Here is a 21,195-nt window from a genome sequence, read left to right as displayed (position 1 = left end):
CACGCTTGTAGAGGGCAGAAGCGTGCAATGTTGCTAGCGTGACATCAGACAATCGAGTTGGAAACCGACTACTCGAGTTATTAGAATCAATCAATCATATTTTGTTCATGTTGTAATAAAAATATATTAAAATGATTAAAATTAGCCATTGCCAAAACTTGATAATAATGTGTACTATTCGTTCACTGTTATGAAGCTTGAAATAATGGATATGATTCTTATATCAGTGCACATCGATTTGTAATCGAAAACAAGCTACTAATTGTCTATGCTTTTAATTTTTTTCTGTTGTTTGACGGTGAATGCAGTTATTTCAAAAAATTGATAGATGAGGTTGAGGTTGTTTGTTACTTTGTTTCTATTCTAATTTTGTTTTAGTTTTTTTTCAGGTCAGGAATGGGTAAGTTATACAATCAATTCTTTAATATTTTACTTTGCATTTGTGAGATGTAGGTTTGTGGTAAAAGTGGCTTATTAATCTGTTTGTTATTTGGTTTAAGATACAAGCTTCGATTTAGTGGCTCTACTGAAGCAGCAACCAACTACGAAGAAGAGCCATAAAATAAGGCCTACGCAGTTTGTGAGCGTAGCCGGAGGGGTACTGTCCAACATTTAATTAGTGATTGTTTTGTTATCCCCCAGTATTCTTAAAAACATTAAAATGCATGCGGTAGGTGAACATGGTCTCTTTACTCGTCTGAACTTTGTGTTATTTCGACCACCTCGTTACTCGTTAACCAACATGTGAAAATGTAGAATTCAATTTAACCATTTACATTATTTACATTTATTAGATACACAAAGTTCAGACCTAAAGTATGTTTGCATCAGTAAGTTTTGATTACTATCTGTCTTTTATAGTTTAAAACTGATTTGCAGGTCCAAAAGAGATTGGAGACTAATATCAAGAATAGAAAGAGCAGTCGCTTGTCTGTCTTTGACAGAATCAGAAATATCACAAAATGCGAGAGCCCCAAGGCACCAAATCTTTCCGATGCCCAGCAGAAAGCACTGCACAGAAAACAGCAGTTGGAGAAATGGAAGGAAGAGAAGGACAAGAAGAAAAAGGAGGCTGCAGCACAGAAAAAGAAGCCATTTGTTGCCGGAGTGCCTCAGAGAAAGACATTTGGGCCTCCACCACCTCCCCCTAAGCCAATGCCGAGCACATCAGGACGAGTCACAAGATCCCAAGCTCGGCAAAAGACTGAATCAAAGCCCTCAAATTCACAAACAAAATCCTTTGCACCAAGTAATGCCGTTTTCAAACCTTCTATCTTCTTAAATGCTGAAGTTCCCACCCTGGCACCTATAAACAAAAAAAAAGCCAGTAAACCGAAATCTAACATAACTTTTGAACCTGTGCTACCCAAAAATTTGCAGAAAGAGACCAAAACCACCCGAACTACAAGAGCCAGACCAGCCTCAAATAAACCGGTCGTAGATAACAAGAAAAAGCTAGTGCCAATGCAAATGCCAGTCAAACCACCACCACTGAAACAACAGATGTTCCAAAGCAGTTCATCCAGCAGTGATATGGAACAGCCCAGTAAACAAAGAAGTAAGCCAAGCCGAAAATCAGTTACTAAAACTCAGGAAAAACCAGTGCCTATGGCACAAACCTCTGCCTCCGAGGATTCAGCCTGCGACATACAAGAGACTGCATCTATGTCATCCCAAAACTCAGTGTCATCCCAAGACTCACAAGATGCGGTAATGTCCCAAGACACAGCATCAATGTCATCACAAGATGAACTAAGTACTCCCAGAAACAAGGTCCCTAGGAGTGAGTCTAGTTCAGAAGAAAAGCTTCGTTCTCCAAAGGCAGTTGATATGCCGCTGACTCCGGAACAGATTGCAGAGGAGGCCAAGAATATCAGTCCGTGCGTCACTATGTCACGAGGAAAGGATAATGCCAGGAAAGAGATGAAGAAAAAACTGGAAGAAGGTATATTTTTTTTATATACTTTTATTTAGTAGGTCTGTCCTGACCTTATCTCTTTTGTTTAAACTAAATCATACCAATACTAGCAATAATTACAACCCACCATAAAATTTGGTCTTGTAAGAAATCTTGAAGTGTTGATAATGTTCATGTTTACAATAAGCTATTTAAGTTGTTATAAACTGAAATAAATGTCATATATAAAGGAAAAGTGACTAAGGCCTCCAGTGCCCCAGGCTGGAATCGTACCAGCGTCCTCTGCTATCGCGGCAGGTGCTGAGCCATTCGGTCACCAGGGCCACGGCGGCATAGGTCACTTTTTAATAGTATATGAAATTTATTTAAGTTTATATATTATATAAAAACAATATACTTACTAGAAATACAAAATATTTTCTGAAAATACGCAATTTTTCCAAGAAAATACGATAGAAAACAATTATGCAATACATCTGTAGTGTGGCGACTTGGCGAGTAGTGTAAAATGAAATTGTTTATATGCCTATTATAACTTAATTAATCACGCCCAGGTCTGTTGGATGAGGACAACAGCAACATGGAAAGCGTGAACCACTTCCGTCGGCAGCTGAACTCTGAGATCGCTCGCATTACTGCCATGTGCGACACTTGGGACCAGATCTTTGCTCAGACTGTACTGCCCGAGGCTATCCAGGTTCGCTCTCACTCTCATCCTTAATTAATCACGCCCAGGACTGTTGGATGAGGACAACAGCAACATGGAGAGCGTGAACCACTTCCGTCGCCAGCTGAATTCTGAGATCGCTCGCATTACTGCCATGTGCGACACTTGGGACCAGATATTTGCTCAGACTCTACTGCCCGAGGCTATCCAGGTTCGCTCTCACTCTCATCCTTAATTAATCACGCTCAGGACTGTTGGATGAGGACAACAGCAACATGGAAAGCGTGAATCACTTCCGTCGCCAGCTGAACTCTGAGATCGCTCGCATTACTGCCATGTGCGAGACTTGGGACCAGATATTTGCTCAGACTCTACTGCCCGAGGCTATCCAGGTTCGCTCTCACTCTTAACCTTAATTAATTACGCCCAGGACTGTTGGATGAGGACAACAGCAACATGGAAAGCGTGAACCACTTCCGTCGGCAGCTGAACTCTGAGATCGCTCGCATTACTGCCATGTGCGACACTTGGGACCAGATCTTTGCTCAGACTGTACTGCCTGAGGCTATCCAGGTTCGCTCTCACTCTTATCCTTAATTAATCACGCCCAGGACTGTTGGATGAGGACAACAGCAACATGGAAACCGTGAACCACTTCCGTCGCCAGCTGAACTCTGAGATCGCTTGCATTACTGCCATGTGCGACACTTGGGACCAGATCTTTGCTCAGACTGTACTGCCGGAGCCTATCCAGGTTTGCAAAGAGAATTTGAAATAGAGAGTTACTGTCATGGTAAATTATGTAGCTAAAATGTACTGTACATTTTCTGCCATCTTTCGACAGACGATTACAACTGTTAGAACGCCATTTGACTTTGATCATTATTCTTTCACTGATATGTGAAAGAATAATGCTCGTGAAATGATCGAAATGTCACTCCAAAAAAATGGCTTGTGTAATATTGTATTATTTCCTATAGTTCGGTAATTCATAGAAACCATTAAACGAGGCCTTAGCTGAGTCACAAAGATGTAGACTGTAGAGAAACAATTACTGTTTATGCCTTAAATATTTGAAGTTTTCATTTTAATATTTTAAGACTTTCCAAAATGACTTCCTATACGTCCTGTGAATTTTTTCAATAGTTTTCTAAAGCTTTATGTAATATTTCTGCACCTTGCACATCCAGCACATTTTTAGCAGGGCTACACTTACAAAATGTGATCATCATTGGCCTTCAAGTCTATTACAGAATATACAAGCGGTGTCAGGTAGGGCAACAACGTTTTTCATGGCTGTGTAGGCCAATACACACACACAACAAGAACTTTAGGTACAGCAAACACGACAATAACAATAGGATGTTTATTCCAGGAGTTAGTGCTAACAGCGGTAGGGCAGGCGCGGCTGCTGATGACGCAGAAGATGCAGCAGTTCGCGGGGCTGGTGGAGCGCTGCGCGCGGCCCGCGGCCGGCGCCGCGCTCGTCACCCCGGCCGACCTGCACGGCTTCTGGGACATGGTGTTCATGCAGGTGAGGTGTCTGCAGCAGTTAGTGCTGCAGCAGTAGTTGCAGTAGCTCGCGGGGCTGGTGGAGCGCTGCGCGCGGCCCGCGGCCGGCGCCGCGCTCGTCACCCCGGCCGACCTGCACGGCTTCTGGGACATGGTGTTCATGCAGGTGAGGTGTCTGCAGCAGTTAGTGCTGCAGCAGCTCGCGGGGCTGGTGGAGCGCTGCGCGCGGCCCGCGCCCGGCGCCGCGCTCGTCACCCCGGCCGACCTGCACGGCTTCTGGGACATGGTGTTCATGCAGGTGAGGTGTCTGCAGCAGTTAGTGCTGCAGCAGTAGTTGCAGTAGCTCGCGGGGCTGGTGGAGCGCTGCGCGCGGCCCGCGGCCGGCGCCGCGCTCGTCACCCCGGCCGACCTGCACGGCTTCTGGGACATGGTGTTCATGCAGGTGAGGTGTCTGCAGCAGTTAGTGCTGCAGCAGTAGTTGCAGTAGCTCGCGGGGCTGGTGGAGCGCTGCGCGCGGCCCGCGGCCGGCGCCGCGCTCGTCACCCCGGCCGACCTGCACGGCTTCTGGGACATGGTGTTCATGCAGGTGAGGTGTCTGCAGCAGTTAGTGCTGCAGCAGTAGTTGCAGTAGCTCGCGGGGCTGGTGGAGCGCTGCGCGCGGCCCGCGCCCGGCGCCGCGCTCGTCACCCCGGCCGACCTGCACGGCTTCTGGGACATGGTGTTCATGCAGGTGAGGTGTCTGCAGCAGTTAGTGCTGCAGCAGTAGTTGCAGTAGCTCGCGGGGCTGGTGGAGCGCTGCGCGCGGCCCGCGGCCGGCGCCGCGCTCGTCACCCCGGCCGACCTGCACGGCTTCTGGGACATGGTGTTCATGCAGGTGAGGTGTCTGCAGCAGTTAGTGCTGCAGCAGTAGTTGCAGCAGCTCGCGGGGCTGGTGGAGCGCTGCGCGCGGCCCGCGCCCGGCGCCGCGCTCGTCACCCCGGCCGACCTGCACGGCTTCTGGGACATGGTGTTCATGCAGGTGAACTATCCAGGTTTTAGTTACATCACTAACGTCAATAGGCGGGTCCTCACAGAGCGAGCCGCCTCGCGAGGAAACTGCCGCGCGAAGCGGCTCGGTCTGTCCGCCCGAGGCACGTCTCCACCGACCGAGCTGCTTCGCGAGGCAATTTCCTCGCGAGACGGCTCGTTCTGTGTGAAGGCATAATAGCTAGAGTATTTACTCGCAGGCGAGTGTTACCCTTAAAAAAATTCTCGTCAGTAGTGTCACTATAGACCGACCGCTTAAATGAGTCCTCGCCCGACGCTAGACGTCGCCCTCGTACCGCGCAGGCGAGGACTCATTTAAGCGGTCAGTCTATAAATTCTTCTAGTAATAGCCTTTTATATATACTAAAACACACCTTTATAGCTCGAGATTACTTAAATGAATTTTCAGATGACAAAATTGCACATTTGACTGACTTTTACCGTTGTTTGTTTATGATTAATATAAGAATGTAAAAAAACCCGGACAAGTGCGAGTCGGCCTCGCCCACAGAGGGTTCCGTATTTTTTAGTACCTATTTGTTGTTACATCATCTGTGAAAATTTTAACTGTCTAAACAGTTCATGAGATACAGCCTGGTGACAGACAGACGGACAGTGGAGTCGTAGTAATAACCTTTGGGTACGGAACCCAAAAAAACTATGCTAAATATGTTGGGGTAATATTGACCTTTAGGTATTTATCAACAATTAAACTCTACACAGGTTGAAAATGTAGACATGCGCTTCAAGAGCCTCGAAGAGTTACGGCTGCGGGATTGGATCGAGGAGCAAAAGCCAGTGGCCAAGAAAGTGGTCGCCAAGCCAGCGGCCAAGAAAGTAGCTGCCAAGCCCACTGGAGGGCCCAGCCGACTCAGGGAGATGATTGCTGGTGAGTCGAATTGTATTCTTTACAATATTCTGTGGCCTAGTCGTAAGCAGTCGAGCTCAACTACTTTAATAGGTTTTATATACTCGACGTGTATAGAGTGTTTTTTTAGCTATAAACATAAAGTTCAACATTATCAATTAGATATCAGAACGAATGTCTGACCTTCTAGCAAAAAATTACAGTAGTTGTGTGACCTACATTCTTTATTCGAATTTTCAGCCGCAAGAAAAGCAAAGAAAGACCAAGAATCTCAATCCGAAAACTCGGAATCTGAGAAATCTGAGCCAACAGCATCCCCTGAAACCAGAACATTTGAGGCTGGTTTCTTCAAAATCAGCTCTCCGATGAAGCGAGGGTCTCCGGCTCCGGGCACACCCAACAACAGGCCTAGTTTGCTGAAAACTGTACTGTCCAGTGAAGCCAAGAAGTCCGTGTCTAAGGTTAGTTAAGTCAGTTTGAAACGGAGACATTTGAAGGTTTGTTCAGAATCAGCTCTCCGATGAAGCGAGGGTCTCCAGCCACGGGCACACCCAACAACAAGGTTAGTCTGTTGAAAAGTGTACTGTCCAGTGAAGCCAAGAAATCCGTGTCTAAGGTAAGCAACACACTTAAACTTTCGTCACAGAATAAGTAATAGTACTACCGTACAGAAAAGAAACTTCCTACAAAACCGAAGTATGACAGCGATTCAAGGATAAATTATGCTGTCCCTTTCTTATGTCTAATACCCTATTTATTGCTCTACATATTTAAAATGGCCGAAGACTAAAGCAATTTGATTTAAGAATAAGAATAAGAATAAGAATGGTTTATTGCCACATACACGAAAATAACATAGAGTTAGAATTACTTACATAATAAAATACAACCGTTAAATTATCAAATTATACAGAGCAAAAGGTGAGAAGATTTTTGTATTAGGCAAAGGGTTCCAGTCTCAGCGTGTGCCAGGCCTAGATGCCCGGCGCTGGTTTTCAGACCGGTCCCAGACTAAGGACGGTCGGAGAATGTTACATAATTTATGACAAATTCCGTACTTTGGTGCTCGTTTAAAATTTTACTACTAACATTTAAAATTTTACTAACTAACATTTCGAATGTATTTAACATTACCTATTGCTTTTAGCAGATAAGTTACAAGTTAACAGTAATACATTAAAAAATATTAAAAAGTTAAATTGACATGAGAGAAAAAATGATACGCTTGCTTACATTTGACACTTAAAAGTAACAGTCATACTATCAATCAATCAATCAATCAATCAAAGCATTTATTTTCAGGCTACTAAGGCCCATAGATACATACCTTACAAACTAACATATATATACAATAATAAAAAACTTAAATACTAAAAAATCATTTTCGTGACGCAGTTTTCTGTTGCGGCGTCACTTGCTCTGGTGTAGGATTCGGCAGATTCCCACGGAACCGCCGAAATATCACACCCTTCGGCCAGAAGTCCGTGCTCGCGATGGCTTCCAGCAGCGGCCGCGGCACGCGGCGGCGGTTATATTGGAAAATAATATTATGAGAATACACATGCTCGCGATTATGTTTGTATGTCGGCGTGTGTGTGTGTGTGTGTCTTTGTGTGTGTGTGTGTGTGTGTGTGTGTGTGTGTGTATATATAATATATATATTTATATATATATGACTGTGTGTGGAGGGGGGGATTGTACGTTTGTCTATGTGTATGTGATGTGCGGACACTTACGTGGTTAAAAACTTTAGTAGGGAGGGAAAGTTCCACTCTGTTTGTCTAATAAGTGAGCGTGTACTAAACATTTGTATTTAAACAGCGGCATAGGCTCACGGAGAGGTGGAGGCAAGTCATTCCACACTTTGGCAGCAGCAAATTTAAAACTCCCTCTAAAGAGTGCTGTTTTATGTTTAGGGATAGCAAGTTTAGTGCAGCTTCTTAGCGACCTGGTGCGTGTGTCTTTTATCCATTTTAGCTTTTCATATAGATAGTAGGGCTCCTGGAGATCCAAAACCTTTCTAACTGTATAAGCCAAATGTTGATGCCTACGGTTCTCCATGTTTAGTAGTTTCTTGTCATTAAGAAATGGGGTGATGTGTGCTCGTTTAGGCACCTCATAACAGAAGCGAATACATGCATTTTGTACGCGTTGTATAGCTTTTTTAGTTTCTGCTAACAGTCTTGGCCCGTACACCACATCTGCGTAGTTAAAATGAGAGAGTACCAGCGATTCCACTAGTATCTCTCTCACTTTGACTGATAGGTATTTCCGGATATTATATAGTACCTTGAGTCGGTAGTAGGCATTACGGATTTTTAAATTAACATGCTCTACATAACGCAACTCGCCGTCCAAAACGAGACCCAGATTTTTTGTACTTTCGACTTGGGTGATAGGCTCGTTACCAATTTGTACGCTTGGGTTCTGTTCTTTAATAGCTGCGCGCTGCCATTTATTTCCTAGAACTATATACTGTGACTTCGATGGGTTTAACACAAGATTGTTTTTCTGCGACCACTTTGCTATAGCTAGTAAGTCTTCATTTATCTTATTAAGGGACTCATTCAGGTTTTTTGGATCAAATGAATGATATAATTGCGTGTCATCTGCGTATAAGTGTACGTTGCAGTGTTTTAGGTTACTAATCATATCAGCTGTGTACAGAATGAAGAGCAACGGACTCAAAATTGATCCCTGCGGTGTGCCGCGGTTGATTATTTCCGTTCTCGATTTTATCAACTTGCCTTGTTCCGTTGGTATTTCTACGTACTGTTTTCGACCTGTGAGGAATGATTGAAACCATGTACATGAAGATGCGCTCACGCCATAGTAATCCATTTTAGATAGCAGCAGTGTCGGGTTAAGGCAGTCAAATGCGCGGGAAAAATCCAGTAGGACGAGGACAGATCCCATACCCCTGTCTGTCGCTGTAATGATGTCATCTGTGACCTTGGCCAATGCCGTGGCCGTTCCGTGTTTGCTCCGAAAACCTGACTGCGTACACGGTAGTAGATTGTTTACCTCCAAGTACTTTGTGAGTTGATCGCAGACTGCTTTTTCAATAATTTTTGAAAGTACCGGGAGGATACTAATCGGGCGTAAATCTTTATAGTCTTCGGTTCTATTCGATTTGGGTATTGGCTTTACCCGAGCAAGCTTCCAAGCCTCCGGAAAGGTACCAGATGCAATAGATGCATTGATTATATGTGTTATTATTGGCAGGGTAACATGCAGCGTGAGGCGGATCATTTCTATTGTAATATTATCAAAGCCACTAGCGTTTGTTTTTATTGAGTTAATAATTTTGAGGATTTGGTCTTCGGTACAGCTTTTTAATATAAATACATTTTCCTGATTATTATGCTCAAACAACGCTTGCATGTCACGGTCCGTCTCGGGAGTTCCTGGGAGTGTTAAAAAGAAATTATTGATCTTGTCAGTCACAACAGTCTATTTGAAAAGTTAGTATCAAAAATAAGACCCTTTTACGTATGTTATCCAGGACTCGACGTCGTTCGCCATGCTGCGAGCATCGTTGATGAGCAAGAACGTGGACATCGAAGGTGTGTCTCCTCTCATGGTAAGTGTTGTTGAATATTCTGTTGGTGTATACGTTACAGGTAACTTTATAAGCAGGGCCCGTCTTAAACTACATACGTTGGCGCCCTTGGGCACATAAGAATTTGGCCCTTTTGGAAAGTCAAGAAAGCGAATTAAATTAACACTGTTTTACTATGAGCTTAAAGTTATTATGGGTAATCAAATATACTGTTACTGTCTGTCCTTCGGGCCCCCCTGAGGATGGGGGCCCTGGGCACGGGCCCCGTGTGCCCTTATGGTAAAGACGGTACTGGCGATAAGTCCCGTCACTATGACTAATGACCGGTCTATATACATATTTGATCAAGTAGGCAATGTAATTAAAACGGCTACAAATATAATGACCACCAAAAAATACTTTGGTACCCTAAATAAAAAAATCATGCTTACCAAAAAAAATTACTGAACACCAAAAAAATAAGGCCTAAAAATACAAAAGTACCACCACTTTAATTACGACTGCACTTCAAATTGTATTCAAATACCAAATATATTGAATGATCACCAAAAATCATTAATGATCACCAAATCTTGAAGACCAAATTAATGCGATATTTTCACCTAAATAAACCACTATGATTACCAAAAAATGTATACATATTACCAAATAAAGTAAACTGATGCCAAAATTACTAGCCCCTCCCGCTCAACCCCCCGTAGCCCGCACCGCATACCTACCAAACCTAATCTTCTTTTCTAGTAGCATTTCGTTATGCTACTAGAAAAGTAAGTTAAACTGCTATCAGTTAAGTGGGTTAGCTTAGGTTAGCACTGCGACCCTTACAGAAACGAAATGGTACTAGAAAAGTAGGTTAGGTTAAGTTTCAACTGCTACCCATACAGATACGAAACGCTACTAGAAAAGTGGGTTAGGTTAGGTTTGAACTGCGACCCTTACAGAAAAGAAATACTACTAGAAAAGTGGGTTAGGTTAGGTTTGAACTGCGACCCATACAGAAACGAAATGCTACTAGAAAAGTGGGTTAGGTTAGGTTTGAACTGCGACCCTTGCAGAAAAGAAATGCTACTAGAAAAGTGGGTTAGGTTAGGTTAGAACTGCGACTGTTACAGAAATAAAATGCTACTAGAAAAAGATGACGAAGTGGATTAATTAATTTAATAGGATAACGATATATTAAATGTTTGCACATTTTTAATTAAAATGTGGTTACAATTTTTGTGATCATTTACTATTTTTGCGTTTACAATGATTATTTTGGAGCCATTTGCTTTAATAGGATAGCAAGATTTAAAAATTTGGTTATCATTTTACATTAAAATGGAGTTCTAATTTTGGTGGTCATTTACTATTTTTGGGTTTACAATGATTATTTTGGTGTCATTTTCTTTAATAGGATAGCAAGATGTAAAAATTTGGTTATCATTTTACATTAAAATGGGGTTTGAAATTTGGTAATCATTGACTATTTTTGGGTTAATAATGATTAGTTTGGTGTCATTTCCTTTAAAAGGATAGTAAAATGTAATAAAATTGGTAATCATTTCACATTAAAATGGTGTTATAATTTTGGTGATCATTCATGATTTTAGGGTGGTAAAATAGATTTTTTTGGTATTAAATTTTACTAAATCTGGTGATCAGTTAAATAGCAGCCAATTAAAACTGCATGATTAATCACTTTGACCGGTCAGTATGAATAATGACTATTTAATGGCAATTTCATAAAACAGATGAGCTGTAGTGTAGGTGTAGTTTAGGTAAGAACTAAACGTTCTAAGAGCAATGTGCTCTGGCGACTGCTTGGCGACTCTGAGCTATATTAACACATTCATTGCCACCCAGCCAAGCAAGACGTCCGCACCAGGCAACAACAATTTCGTCATATAAAGCAGTAGTACCACGATCCCGACTATCGGGTCGTCCGGCCCTGGAACGAAATCATAAAATACCCGATAGTCGGGTTTTCGGCACTGAATGTGTTAATAATCCTGGTTCTCTTGAGGATCTCATCATCAGTAACTTGATTTCGCAGAGAAACTCGAATATTCAACTGATTATTTCTAAATATATTCCAGCAAACCCCAACCATCACCCCGGTGAACCTCTACGCAACCCCGGCGCGCAGCATTCTCAAGCAAAACCCCGTCAGCAGCAAGAAACCGGACAAACTTAAGACCGTGCTGTTCCACGACGAGCCTTCCAGTCCCACTTCTTACAGCAGCTGTGAGAAAGAGACAGTAGGAGAGACAGGGATAGCGCCGTTGCCGGCCGATGACAAGGAGAATACAGCTACGCCAAAACAAGCTTCGACAAGAAAGTCAAGGTTAGTTCAAGAATTGCATTAAACAGCACGGTCGCATTTTTATCACTTGTTACGTTCTAACAAGTACGTAAGTGCGAAAGTGACATAGTAACAAGCGATAAAAATGGAACCATGCTGCATTCTATACAGGGTGGAAAGATAAGTCGGGCCCTGGAGGGAAACTACTTTAAATCCTTAAGCTGGCTCATTTTACTTAAAGGAGACATTCCTTATTTTTAACTCGCCGACTCAATTATATGTTATGGTATCACAAGCTATGGGCGGACATACAAAACCTATTTGGAACAAATCTATAACCTACAAACGGCACTTCTGAAAACAATTGTACCGAATAAAATTAGAGAAAAGTATAAAAATGATTAAAAGGGCCTATTTAAACATTGCAAAGTTATTAACGTCTTTGATAGGTTTTGTTTGTCCTTAGTAACAGAGGAGTGTGAAATCATACCATCATTAGATAAAAAAAATCGCCCCAGTAATTTACGTACCTTAGACTATCTACCCTCATATACAACACCAAAAAGTAACAATGTATACGGTAAAAGAGTAATTGAATTTCTACTCCCATATATATTAAACACCTTACCTAAGAATTTACAGTATGATCTCATTAACATTGTTGAAAATCACGGCAAATGTATGCCAATCCTAAAAAAATACTACCTAAGTCTAGACTAATGTATAAAATAGAAGCAGAGATTTTGATATTCATAGATTAATTTAAGTTTACCGAAACACAACTAAGCATGTAATAAATAATAATAGTATTAAGTATTAATTAATAATAGTATTAAGCAAACGCGGATTGGACCGCGCGATCTCGCCAACTATTACATAAACCCTAGAGGTTTCCAATAGTGGCATGCATGTAAAAATTGTATTAAAATTTGCATGCATGTAAAAGTGAATAAATAAACTTAAAAAAAAAAAGAAACAAAACTGCATTCAAAGTTTTTTTCTTCAATTTGGCTTGTCTAAAAAAATCCTGAGTACTAAATATTAGATTTTATGGCTATTTTGTACGACAGACGAGTGTAAGACCTAATGTTTCTTGGAGAAATGTTATCATTAACATTAACTGTATCGACTAGTAGAATAAAATTGCGAGTTTTTATTTTTTGGAATTTTTAGTCGGTTCGAGTCCCGGGCGAGGCAAGCGAGATTTAGAAAATGTTTGAATGCAGTTTTGTTTCTTTTTAAAAATAAAGGAATGTCTCCTTTAAGTAAAATGAGCCAGCTTAAGGATTTAAGGTAGTTTCCCTCCAGGGCCCGACTTATCTTTCCACCCTGTATAGCCATTTATTTCCGATCCTTGGGTACAATGGTTATTAAAATGATATTATCGTTTTTTTTTGTAAACTACAAAATGTCCCGCAGTTCGGTGTGCCTCTTGGCATAGGCCTCCTCCAACCTTCTCCACTGTACTCTGTCTTCAGAAGCAACTCTGGCCCAGTAAGGCCCCAAGGTTAAGCGGATTTCATCCACCCATCTTGTTTTTGTATGTCTTTGTTTTCTACTTCCGTCTGCATTATTATTATTTAAGTTTTATTTATTTTTTCAGGCTATCTCGACAAAACGCCGAAGAACAGCCCAGCCCGGTCATGACCCGCAGCCGCCGCAAGAGTGTTCAAACCCCCCTAGTAGAGACCGAGGTAGAAAAGAAACGCTCCACGAAGAAGAGCGCACAAACACCTTTAGTAGAGTCCGACGCCAATGCGGAGAACAAACGCTCTACAAGGAAGAAGAATGTGCAGGCCCAGGAGACTGAGACACCTAAGCGGTCGACGCGGAGACGAAAAAGCGCTGTAGCTGTGTAATACACCATAAGTGGTAGGAATTTGGATAATGACTAGTTCAATATATAAAATATCGACAAAAGAATACTAAGATCTAGTGAATAGAATCAGGCGTTACTTTGCGGAAATCCATATTAATCAAAACCAAAATATTACTTGGCTAATCCGCGAAAAGATAACGTGCTAGTCAATCAGTGCTAACCCGTTATACTTGCGTATTTTTTACATGCAATTAATGTTCCCACCCTCCCATGACAAAAATAAATACGCAAATAAATATAACACACCACCACCAAAAGAACAATACTCGACACGTGTTTCGCCTAGAGGCATTCTCAGGAGCAGATGTTGCCGGAGCACTGATTGACTAGCACGTTATCTTTTCGCGGATTAGCAAAGTAATATTTTAGTTTTGATACTATAAGATCTGTAAAATATTGTAACCGCAGTTTAGTTAGCTGGCTTTGGTGGTGCTTTACGGTTCTGAATATAATGCTGTAACGATGTGGTCCAGCGCCATAGAGAAAACAGTAACATTACCTTAGTTTGCACATTTATCTATGCAAGCGCTATTTGTGAACATAGTTACAAAGCTTATGGCACGATAAAGTTAAGGGGCCCACAGATTAACAGTTCGCCGGACATATCAGCCTGTCAGTTGTTCGAAACTGTCACCTTATTGCGTGTAACTGACAGGCTGATATCGTCCGGCGAACTGGTAATCTGTGGGCCCCTTTAGTCGAGGTATTAAAAATGTTTTGACTTGTTTTTTTTTTATCCAGTTGAATAATAGCCTGTGCTGCTAAATGTACAGCCAGCCTGTATAGTGACTGTCAGAGTGGCCAAATATACCGGAACACATTCTTATTTCTCTGGTAAATAATGTGTGTTACGATATATTTGGGCACTTTGCCCGTTACTATCTATGTCATTTTTGTATACAATGCCATCTCAGCTGTAATTTGCGTTTTCACACGTTTTAGTATTCTTTTGCTTAACTATGGCTTTGTGCCATAGTGAAGTGTTGAAGTGCTCTTAAGAATAAGACCCTATCACTTGGTAATAAGGTTCACGATGCCATTCAACTGTCTCTGATGTTACATATAAACCACAGATGTAGTGCATAATTATTTTCCATCGTATTTTCACGCAAATGTACGAACGTGTCTTGCTATTTCAGTCAGTCTCGGTACAAAAAGTACTGAGGTTGACTGAAGTAGCATGACAAATACGAACGTTTCCGAGAAAATACGACGGAAAACAATTATGCACTACGTCTGTACTCCTAGTTATAAAGGTTTGGTTTTAATTTTTTTAAACCGTCAGACCTTATCGATACATGTATATGTTTGCGATTTGGTAATAGCTTTATGATACATATTTAGTTGTTTACATACATTTTTTAATTTCTAAATCATGTTATAATTTTAATTTTCAATTTCTCAACATTACTGTGTGGCACTTTAAACTCGCGTTTTGTACACATATTTGATTACGCAAACGGGTCTACCGCGATATAGTTTCATTGTTTTCACCATAAATTCCGACGTTTCAGCTGAATTGCACCATCTGTGGTCATGACCCTTTATATTTAATTATCATGTGAAAATATTAACTATACTTGGTCAAGCAGATCTTGTCAGTAGAAAAAGGCGGCAAATTTGAAAAATGTAGGCGCGAAGGGATATCGTCTCATTGAAAATTTGAATTTCGCGCCTCTTTCTACTGACAAGATTTGCTTGATCATATCTCAAAAATATGACATGAATGAGTATTGAGTAATATAATAAGAAAGCAAGTGAGATTTTAATGAATGAATTTGGTTTGATTAATTTATGTTTTTGTTTTCAACTTTTCAATGCTATTTTTTAATTCCAACCATCATGTTGATAATGTTAGCTTATTATTGTATACATACAGTTTAATATCAATGTTTGACTTGAATATATACAAACGATTTTATTAGTAATGTTTGACTTGAATAATATTTTTTTTACGATTAAGGTAAACCTCTCAATTAAAGGCACAGTTGAGCTTTGAGATTTTCTTTAGAGATTTGCCTAATGAGTGCTATTAATAGTATTAATTAGCGTGAGTTATTATTTCACTAGTTTATTATCAAATGCTTTACAAGCATACAAATATGTATCAAATGCTTACTTTCTCAGTCAACAGTAATCTATGCAAATAATTCTCAAAATATTTGTAAAGTTTTCTAGAAATAAATCGATATTCACAATTTGGCCTAGCTATTAGACAGCAAAAATAAACTTATTATTATTAAAAACAATTACTTGGATAAATAAGATGATATGTGGTTGAGAAAATAAGCAATTGATATTAGTGCCATGCTATGGTACATTTTCGTGCCTAATGTAGGATAGTATCTAATGTGAATAAATGTTTGTGTGTTGTATGTGCGAGTAGAGCATAGTGTTAGAAACGAGGTTTTTACATTTAAATAAATAAAGTTAGAATGATGTTTTACGTGTTTTCTTTAAAGTTTTACCCTGTACAAAAACATTTGTTTAACCTTTTGGACGCCAATGATCGATATAACCGCACCGCAGGTCCAACGCCAAAGACGGATTAATCGGTCACAGACCACAGAGCAACATAGAACTTCGTGCATATGCATAAAGTTCAATTTCAGTTTTGACACTTCGGTGACGTGGCGTCCGAGTGACAGCTTTTGTGTTTGACACGGCGTCGAAAAGGTTAATTCGAATCTAGTTTTTGCGTATTTTGTCTATCTATGGCATCCATCGTAGCGGACACACATTCACTGCCTGCGTGCGCTACGCGCTACGAGCGTAGCTGATAACAAACATTTTCCCATTTGTAGCGAAAAGCCCCAATGAAAACAAAACCCGCCTAGCGGGTCGCTGGTTGTGAATGTGTTGAGTAAAAATCCATAATTGCTTTACGAAGTTTTTTCTTGAGTAAATGATTTCAAGGGTTGGTTATTAGTTACCAATTTTAAACTAGGTGCCGCTGCAGTAATACCGTGTAGTAAAAGTTCTGAATCGCGCTATTAAATATTTCTTGGTTTTTTTCTAATTAACTTATTTTTTTTTTAAAGTGTGAAGCCTGTTAACTGTTTTGTGACCTGTGACTGCATTGTGACAAATACCTACATTTATACTACTTTGTTTAGCTTAATTGTCTTGGAGAAAGGACATAAGACCAGACACCTAACAGTAGGTACATAAACATTACAGAGATGTCAGAGATACATTTGTATATATAACAACAATGAAGTCCTGAGCCAATGCGCAGTTACAGAGATATCCTGCGGCCTAGTTGAGGCAATGCCAGCGTCTGTTATCTAGGAATGGTAGGATCCGTGGAGTGGGCTTTTTAAAAAAGGGGGCTTTTTGAATTTTTACCAATTTCAAAGGCAAATGCCATTAAAATGTTTATGAAAAATAAACTATATTTGCAAAGGAAGACTCTAACCAAAATTTTAAAAGGTTAAATTTGGATCGCTAAAACCACGAAACACGACTAATTTGGATTTATTTTCAGTTCTTACGTAATTCGCCAGTAATTGGCCACCGGCCAATAACTCATATTAGTATAAGATTTCAATAACTGGCCAGCCTTCAATAACTAGCCACCTTTTACTAAATTCTGTTTATAGATGAATAGAATTCATTAGGGTTCCGTACCCAAAGGGTAAAACGGGACCCTATTACTAAGGCTCCGCTGTCCGTCCGTCCGTCCGTCCGTCCGTCTGTCACCAGGCTGTATCTCACGAACCGTGATAGCTAGACAGTTGAGATTTTCACAGATGATGTATTTCTGTTGCCGCTATAACAACAAATAGTAAAAACAGAATAAAATAAAGATTTAAGTGGGGCTCCCATACAACAAACGTGATTTTTGACCGAAGTTAAGCAACGTCGGGCGGGGTCAGTACTTGGATGGGTGACCGTTTTTTTTTTGCCGTTTTTTGCATTATGGTACGGAACCCTTCATACGCGAGTCCGACTCGCACTTGCCCGGTTTTTTTTTAGTTTAGGGTGTGTTTGGCTACTGGCGAATTACCCTATATCGTAGCAGTACGACCCACAAATGTTCACATTTTGGTCTAAGATCCCAAATAAGGTTGGCCTTCACTGATCTGTTAACTAAAGGACGTCGAACTTAAAGATGTCCTTCTGTTCTGTAGGAAAACAATAAGATTTGACTGAATTCAGGAGAATAGTGTGGGAATGCCGCTGGGACAGTAACCCGCAGCTTCAACACCAGGGAATTCGCAGCTCATTGTACTGGAGCCGGGCCAGGTTGCATCCGGACGGAAACGAATTGCTGCCTAATGACCGCGCCGGCTCCTGACCTATCCCGTACACAACATGCATATTAATTACGTCCTTATTAGCCATGTGTTAAATAATAACGAAACCGGACACGTGCGAGTCGGGCTCGCCCACCGAGGGTTCCGTACTTTTTAGTATTTGTTGTTATAGCGGCAACAGAAATACACCATCTGTGAAAATGTAAACTGTCTATCACGGTTCATGAGATATTACAGCCTGGTGTGGTGACAGACAGACAGACGGACAGTGGAGTCTTAGTAATAGGGTCCCGTTTTTACCCTTTGGGAACGGAAGCCTAAAAATGTCCTGTTCTGCAGGAAAACAATAAGATTTGACTGATTTGAGGAGAATAGTGTGGGAATGCCGCTGGGACAGTAACCTGCAGCTCCAACACAAGGGAATTCGCAGCTCATTGTACTGGAGCCGGGCCAGGTTGCATCCGGACGGAAACGAATTGCTGCCTAATGACCGCGCCGGCTCCTGACCTATCCCGTACACAACATGCATATTAATTACGTCCTTATTAGCCATGTGTTAAATAATATAATGCTGACTTAGTGCCAGTTGCACCATCAGCATTTGACAGACTGATCAACGTCACCCGGCGCGCCGCGGCGATTTACTATGTAACTTTCCATCATTAACGTATATATCTATGGACTGGCCTTACGGGCACTAAAAATGGTACTAGTTTAGCGGTGTGACTCACGAATTCCAGCCAATCGTGCAGTCTAACACAACTAGTTGCGACCAATAGCGCGCGTGATGCAAACTCATCAACCAATCGCGCGCGTGATGCGAACTCATCAATCAATCGCGTTGTACCGGTGTCACACCGCTGTACTGGCCCCTGTCATGCCTCATTATTATTGTTCGTAAAGCCAGTCCCTAGATATCTATGTCAATGCTTTCCATACTATAAAATTTAGCGAACTCTTTAACGATGACAAACAGTTTGGTGCAACCGACCCAAAATGTGTCAATGTGGAGAAGACCGACACACTGAGAGAAAAATCATCACCAGGAATTAAAAAACAGTTCTGTACTGGGGGAAAAAATTAAGTTTAGTAATAATTATGGACGTTTCACTATTTCTGTAAAGTTTATTTATTTCTACGAACAGCTCAGTAATCCTAAATCTAATTTCAACAAACAGATAATAGAAATTGCAAGAACTAATAGAAATTGCAAAAGTCAATTTGTTCCTATTAGTTGACCCTCCTTGTCCCCGGATTAAGTTTATTTTTGTAATTCTAAGTGTGTTTTTGTTATCCTTTTCTCTTAGTGCATATTTGTTTTTTACGGGAAAGACCGTCATAGGACAAGAACGGTAGTATCGTATTTGTATAGGCCCGTGCATGAACTATAGGGGGCAGCATAGGAGCCGTCAGATTTTTGGCGCGAGGCGATGTGTCGTTTATGCTATCCGATGTAGCCCACATGATGGCAGAACCTACTATGCACAAGGAAACGTACCGACGAGAACGGTAGATGGTAGCATTTGTTTTGGCAATGTAGGCACATGTGCACATATGTTTTCGATTCAGGTCACAAGATGGCACCCATACAACCATTTCCAGTCGCCGTTACGACGCGGTGTTGACACATCTTGTGTCGACACCGTCTGTTTCGGTCACAATTCCAGTCGCAGAGTCGTCGCCGTGTCGACACAGTTACCAGAAATGGGGAAGGGTCGACACATGACACAAAGTGACATAAAGTGTGGTCGCCGTGTGCACACATTGTTTCGGGTTTGCGACTACTTTATGCCAAAATCATTCGTTCATTCGTTCATTTTGTTCCTGTCAAATGGAAACTGTCAGATGGGAAAATACTTAAATAAAAATAAGTGACATTAATACGCCATCTCTAAAACGGATTACAAGACGTAATTATATATTGTTTGCATTTATATTACAATAGGACTTAAATTATTATGGGGAATTAAACTGCTCGAGTGATTTGATAAACTAAGTGTAATATAATCAACGCGCCACCACATTGTTTTAGTTTAGCCGGAAATGTAATTGTTTACTTCTCAGTGCCTGTGTTCATAACTATATTATTTGAAGCATTTTTAGTACTTCGATGCGTATACTATACTTAAATAACAGAAATAACGCTTTACATACTACGAAACTTGTTAATTATGATGTATAAATATGGTTTAAGGCTGAGAAATATTGCAGTCACAAAGTAGTTGCAATGTTTCGACTTTGTGTCGACTCTGTGTTGACACATGACACGCGCTGTCAAAAGTAATAACAAAGTTACTGGTATGTTACTGGATTTTCAAAATGGCTCCTTGTGTTGATTTGTTTTCAGATATTCTCAAAGTGTAAAAATTCCGTGGTCAGAGATGGGCATTAATCGATTAACTGTTTATTCGACTAATTCATGGAATAAAAAAAGTTAATTCTCAAATTTTAATCGCGATTAGTTTAGTCGACCTAACATAGATTGAAATTGAATTAATCTGAATATTAATCGAATAAATTATCGATTAAATCTCGATTGAAAGTTGACAGGCCATTTTTGTACGTAAAAATAATAGAAATGTCTTGCATGCAGATGGTAGCAAAACACTTTGTCATAAAAGTCGAGATGGGTGTCGATATATAGGTTTTAGGGAGTGCCGATTTCGAAAATAATGACCATTTTGGAATCCGAAATGGCGGCCATGCACTGTGTCATAAAAGTCGTCATGGATGTCGTTTTATACGTTTTAGGGGGCCCCAATTTTGAAAATGATGACCATTTTGGAATCCAAAATGGCGGCCATGCACTATGCCATAAAAGTCGTCATGGGTGTCGTTTTATAGGTTTTAGGGGGCGCAGATTTCGAAAATGATGACCATTTTGGATTCCAAGATGGCGGCCATGCACTATGTCATAAAAGTCGTCATGGATGTCGTTTTATAGGTTTTAGGGGGCCCCGATTTAGAAAATGATGACCATTTTGAAATCCAAAATGGCGGCCATGCACTATGCCATAAAAGTCGTCATGGGTGTCGTTTTATAGGTTTTAGGGGGCGCAGATTTCGAAAATGATGACCATTTTGGATTCCAAGATGGCGGCCATGCACTATGTCATAAAAGTCGTCATGGATGTCGTTTTATAGGTTTTAGGGGGCGCAGATTTCGAAAATGATGACCATTTTGAAATCCAAAATGGCGGCCATGCACTATGTCATAAAA

The 21,195-nt window shown here is 40.9% G+C and overlaps 1 protein-coding gene across 1 annotated transcript; it reads left to right on the top strand.

The window, feature by feature from the left end:
- Window positions 1-311: 311 nt before the first annotated feature.
- On the top strand, window positions 312-14,312 carry LOC134795614 (disks large-associated protein 5). The gene is made up of 10 exons (XM_063767514.1): window positions 312-400; window positions 501-598; window positions 880-1,945; window positions 2,473-2,615; window positions 3,961-4,119; window positions 5,847-6,012; window positions 6,232-6,452; window positions 9,497-9,574; window positions 11,632-11,879; window positions 13,441-14,312. The coding sequence occupies exons 1-10, from the start codon at window positions 397-399 to the stop codon at window positions 13,694-13,696; spliced, it is 2,439 nt and encodes an 812-aa protein (XP_063623584.1). The 5' UTR covers window positions 312-396; the 3' UTR covers window positions 13,697-14,312.
- The last annotated feature ends 6,883 nt before the right edge of the window (window positions 14,313-21,195 follow it).

The sequence above is a fragment of the Cydia splendana genome, chromosome 12 (assembly GCF_910591565.1).
Source record: "Cydia splendana chromosome 12, ilCydSple1.2, whole genome shotgun sequence".
In the NCBI taxonomy this organism is placed as follows: domain Eukaryota; kingdom Metazoa; phylum Arthropoda; class Insecta; order Lepidoptera; family Tortricidae; genus Cydia; species Cydia splendana.
Note: the sequence above shows the minus strand (reverse complement) of the source record. Positions and strands in the feature narration are given on the sequence as shown.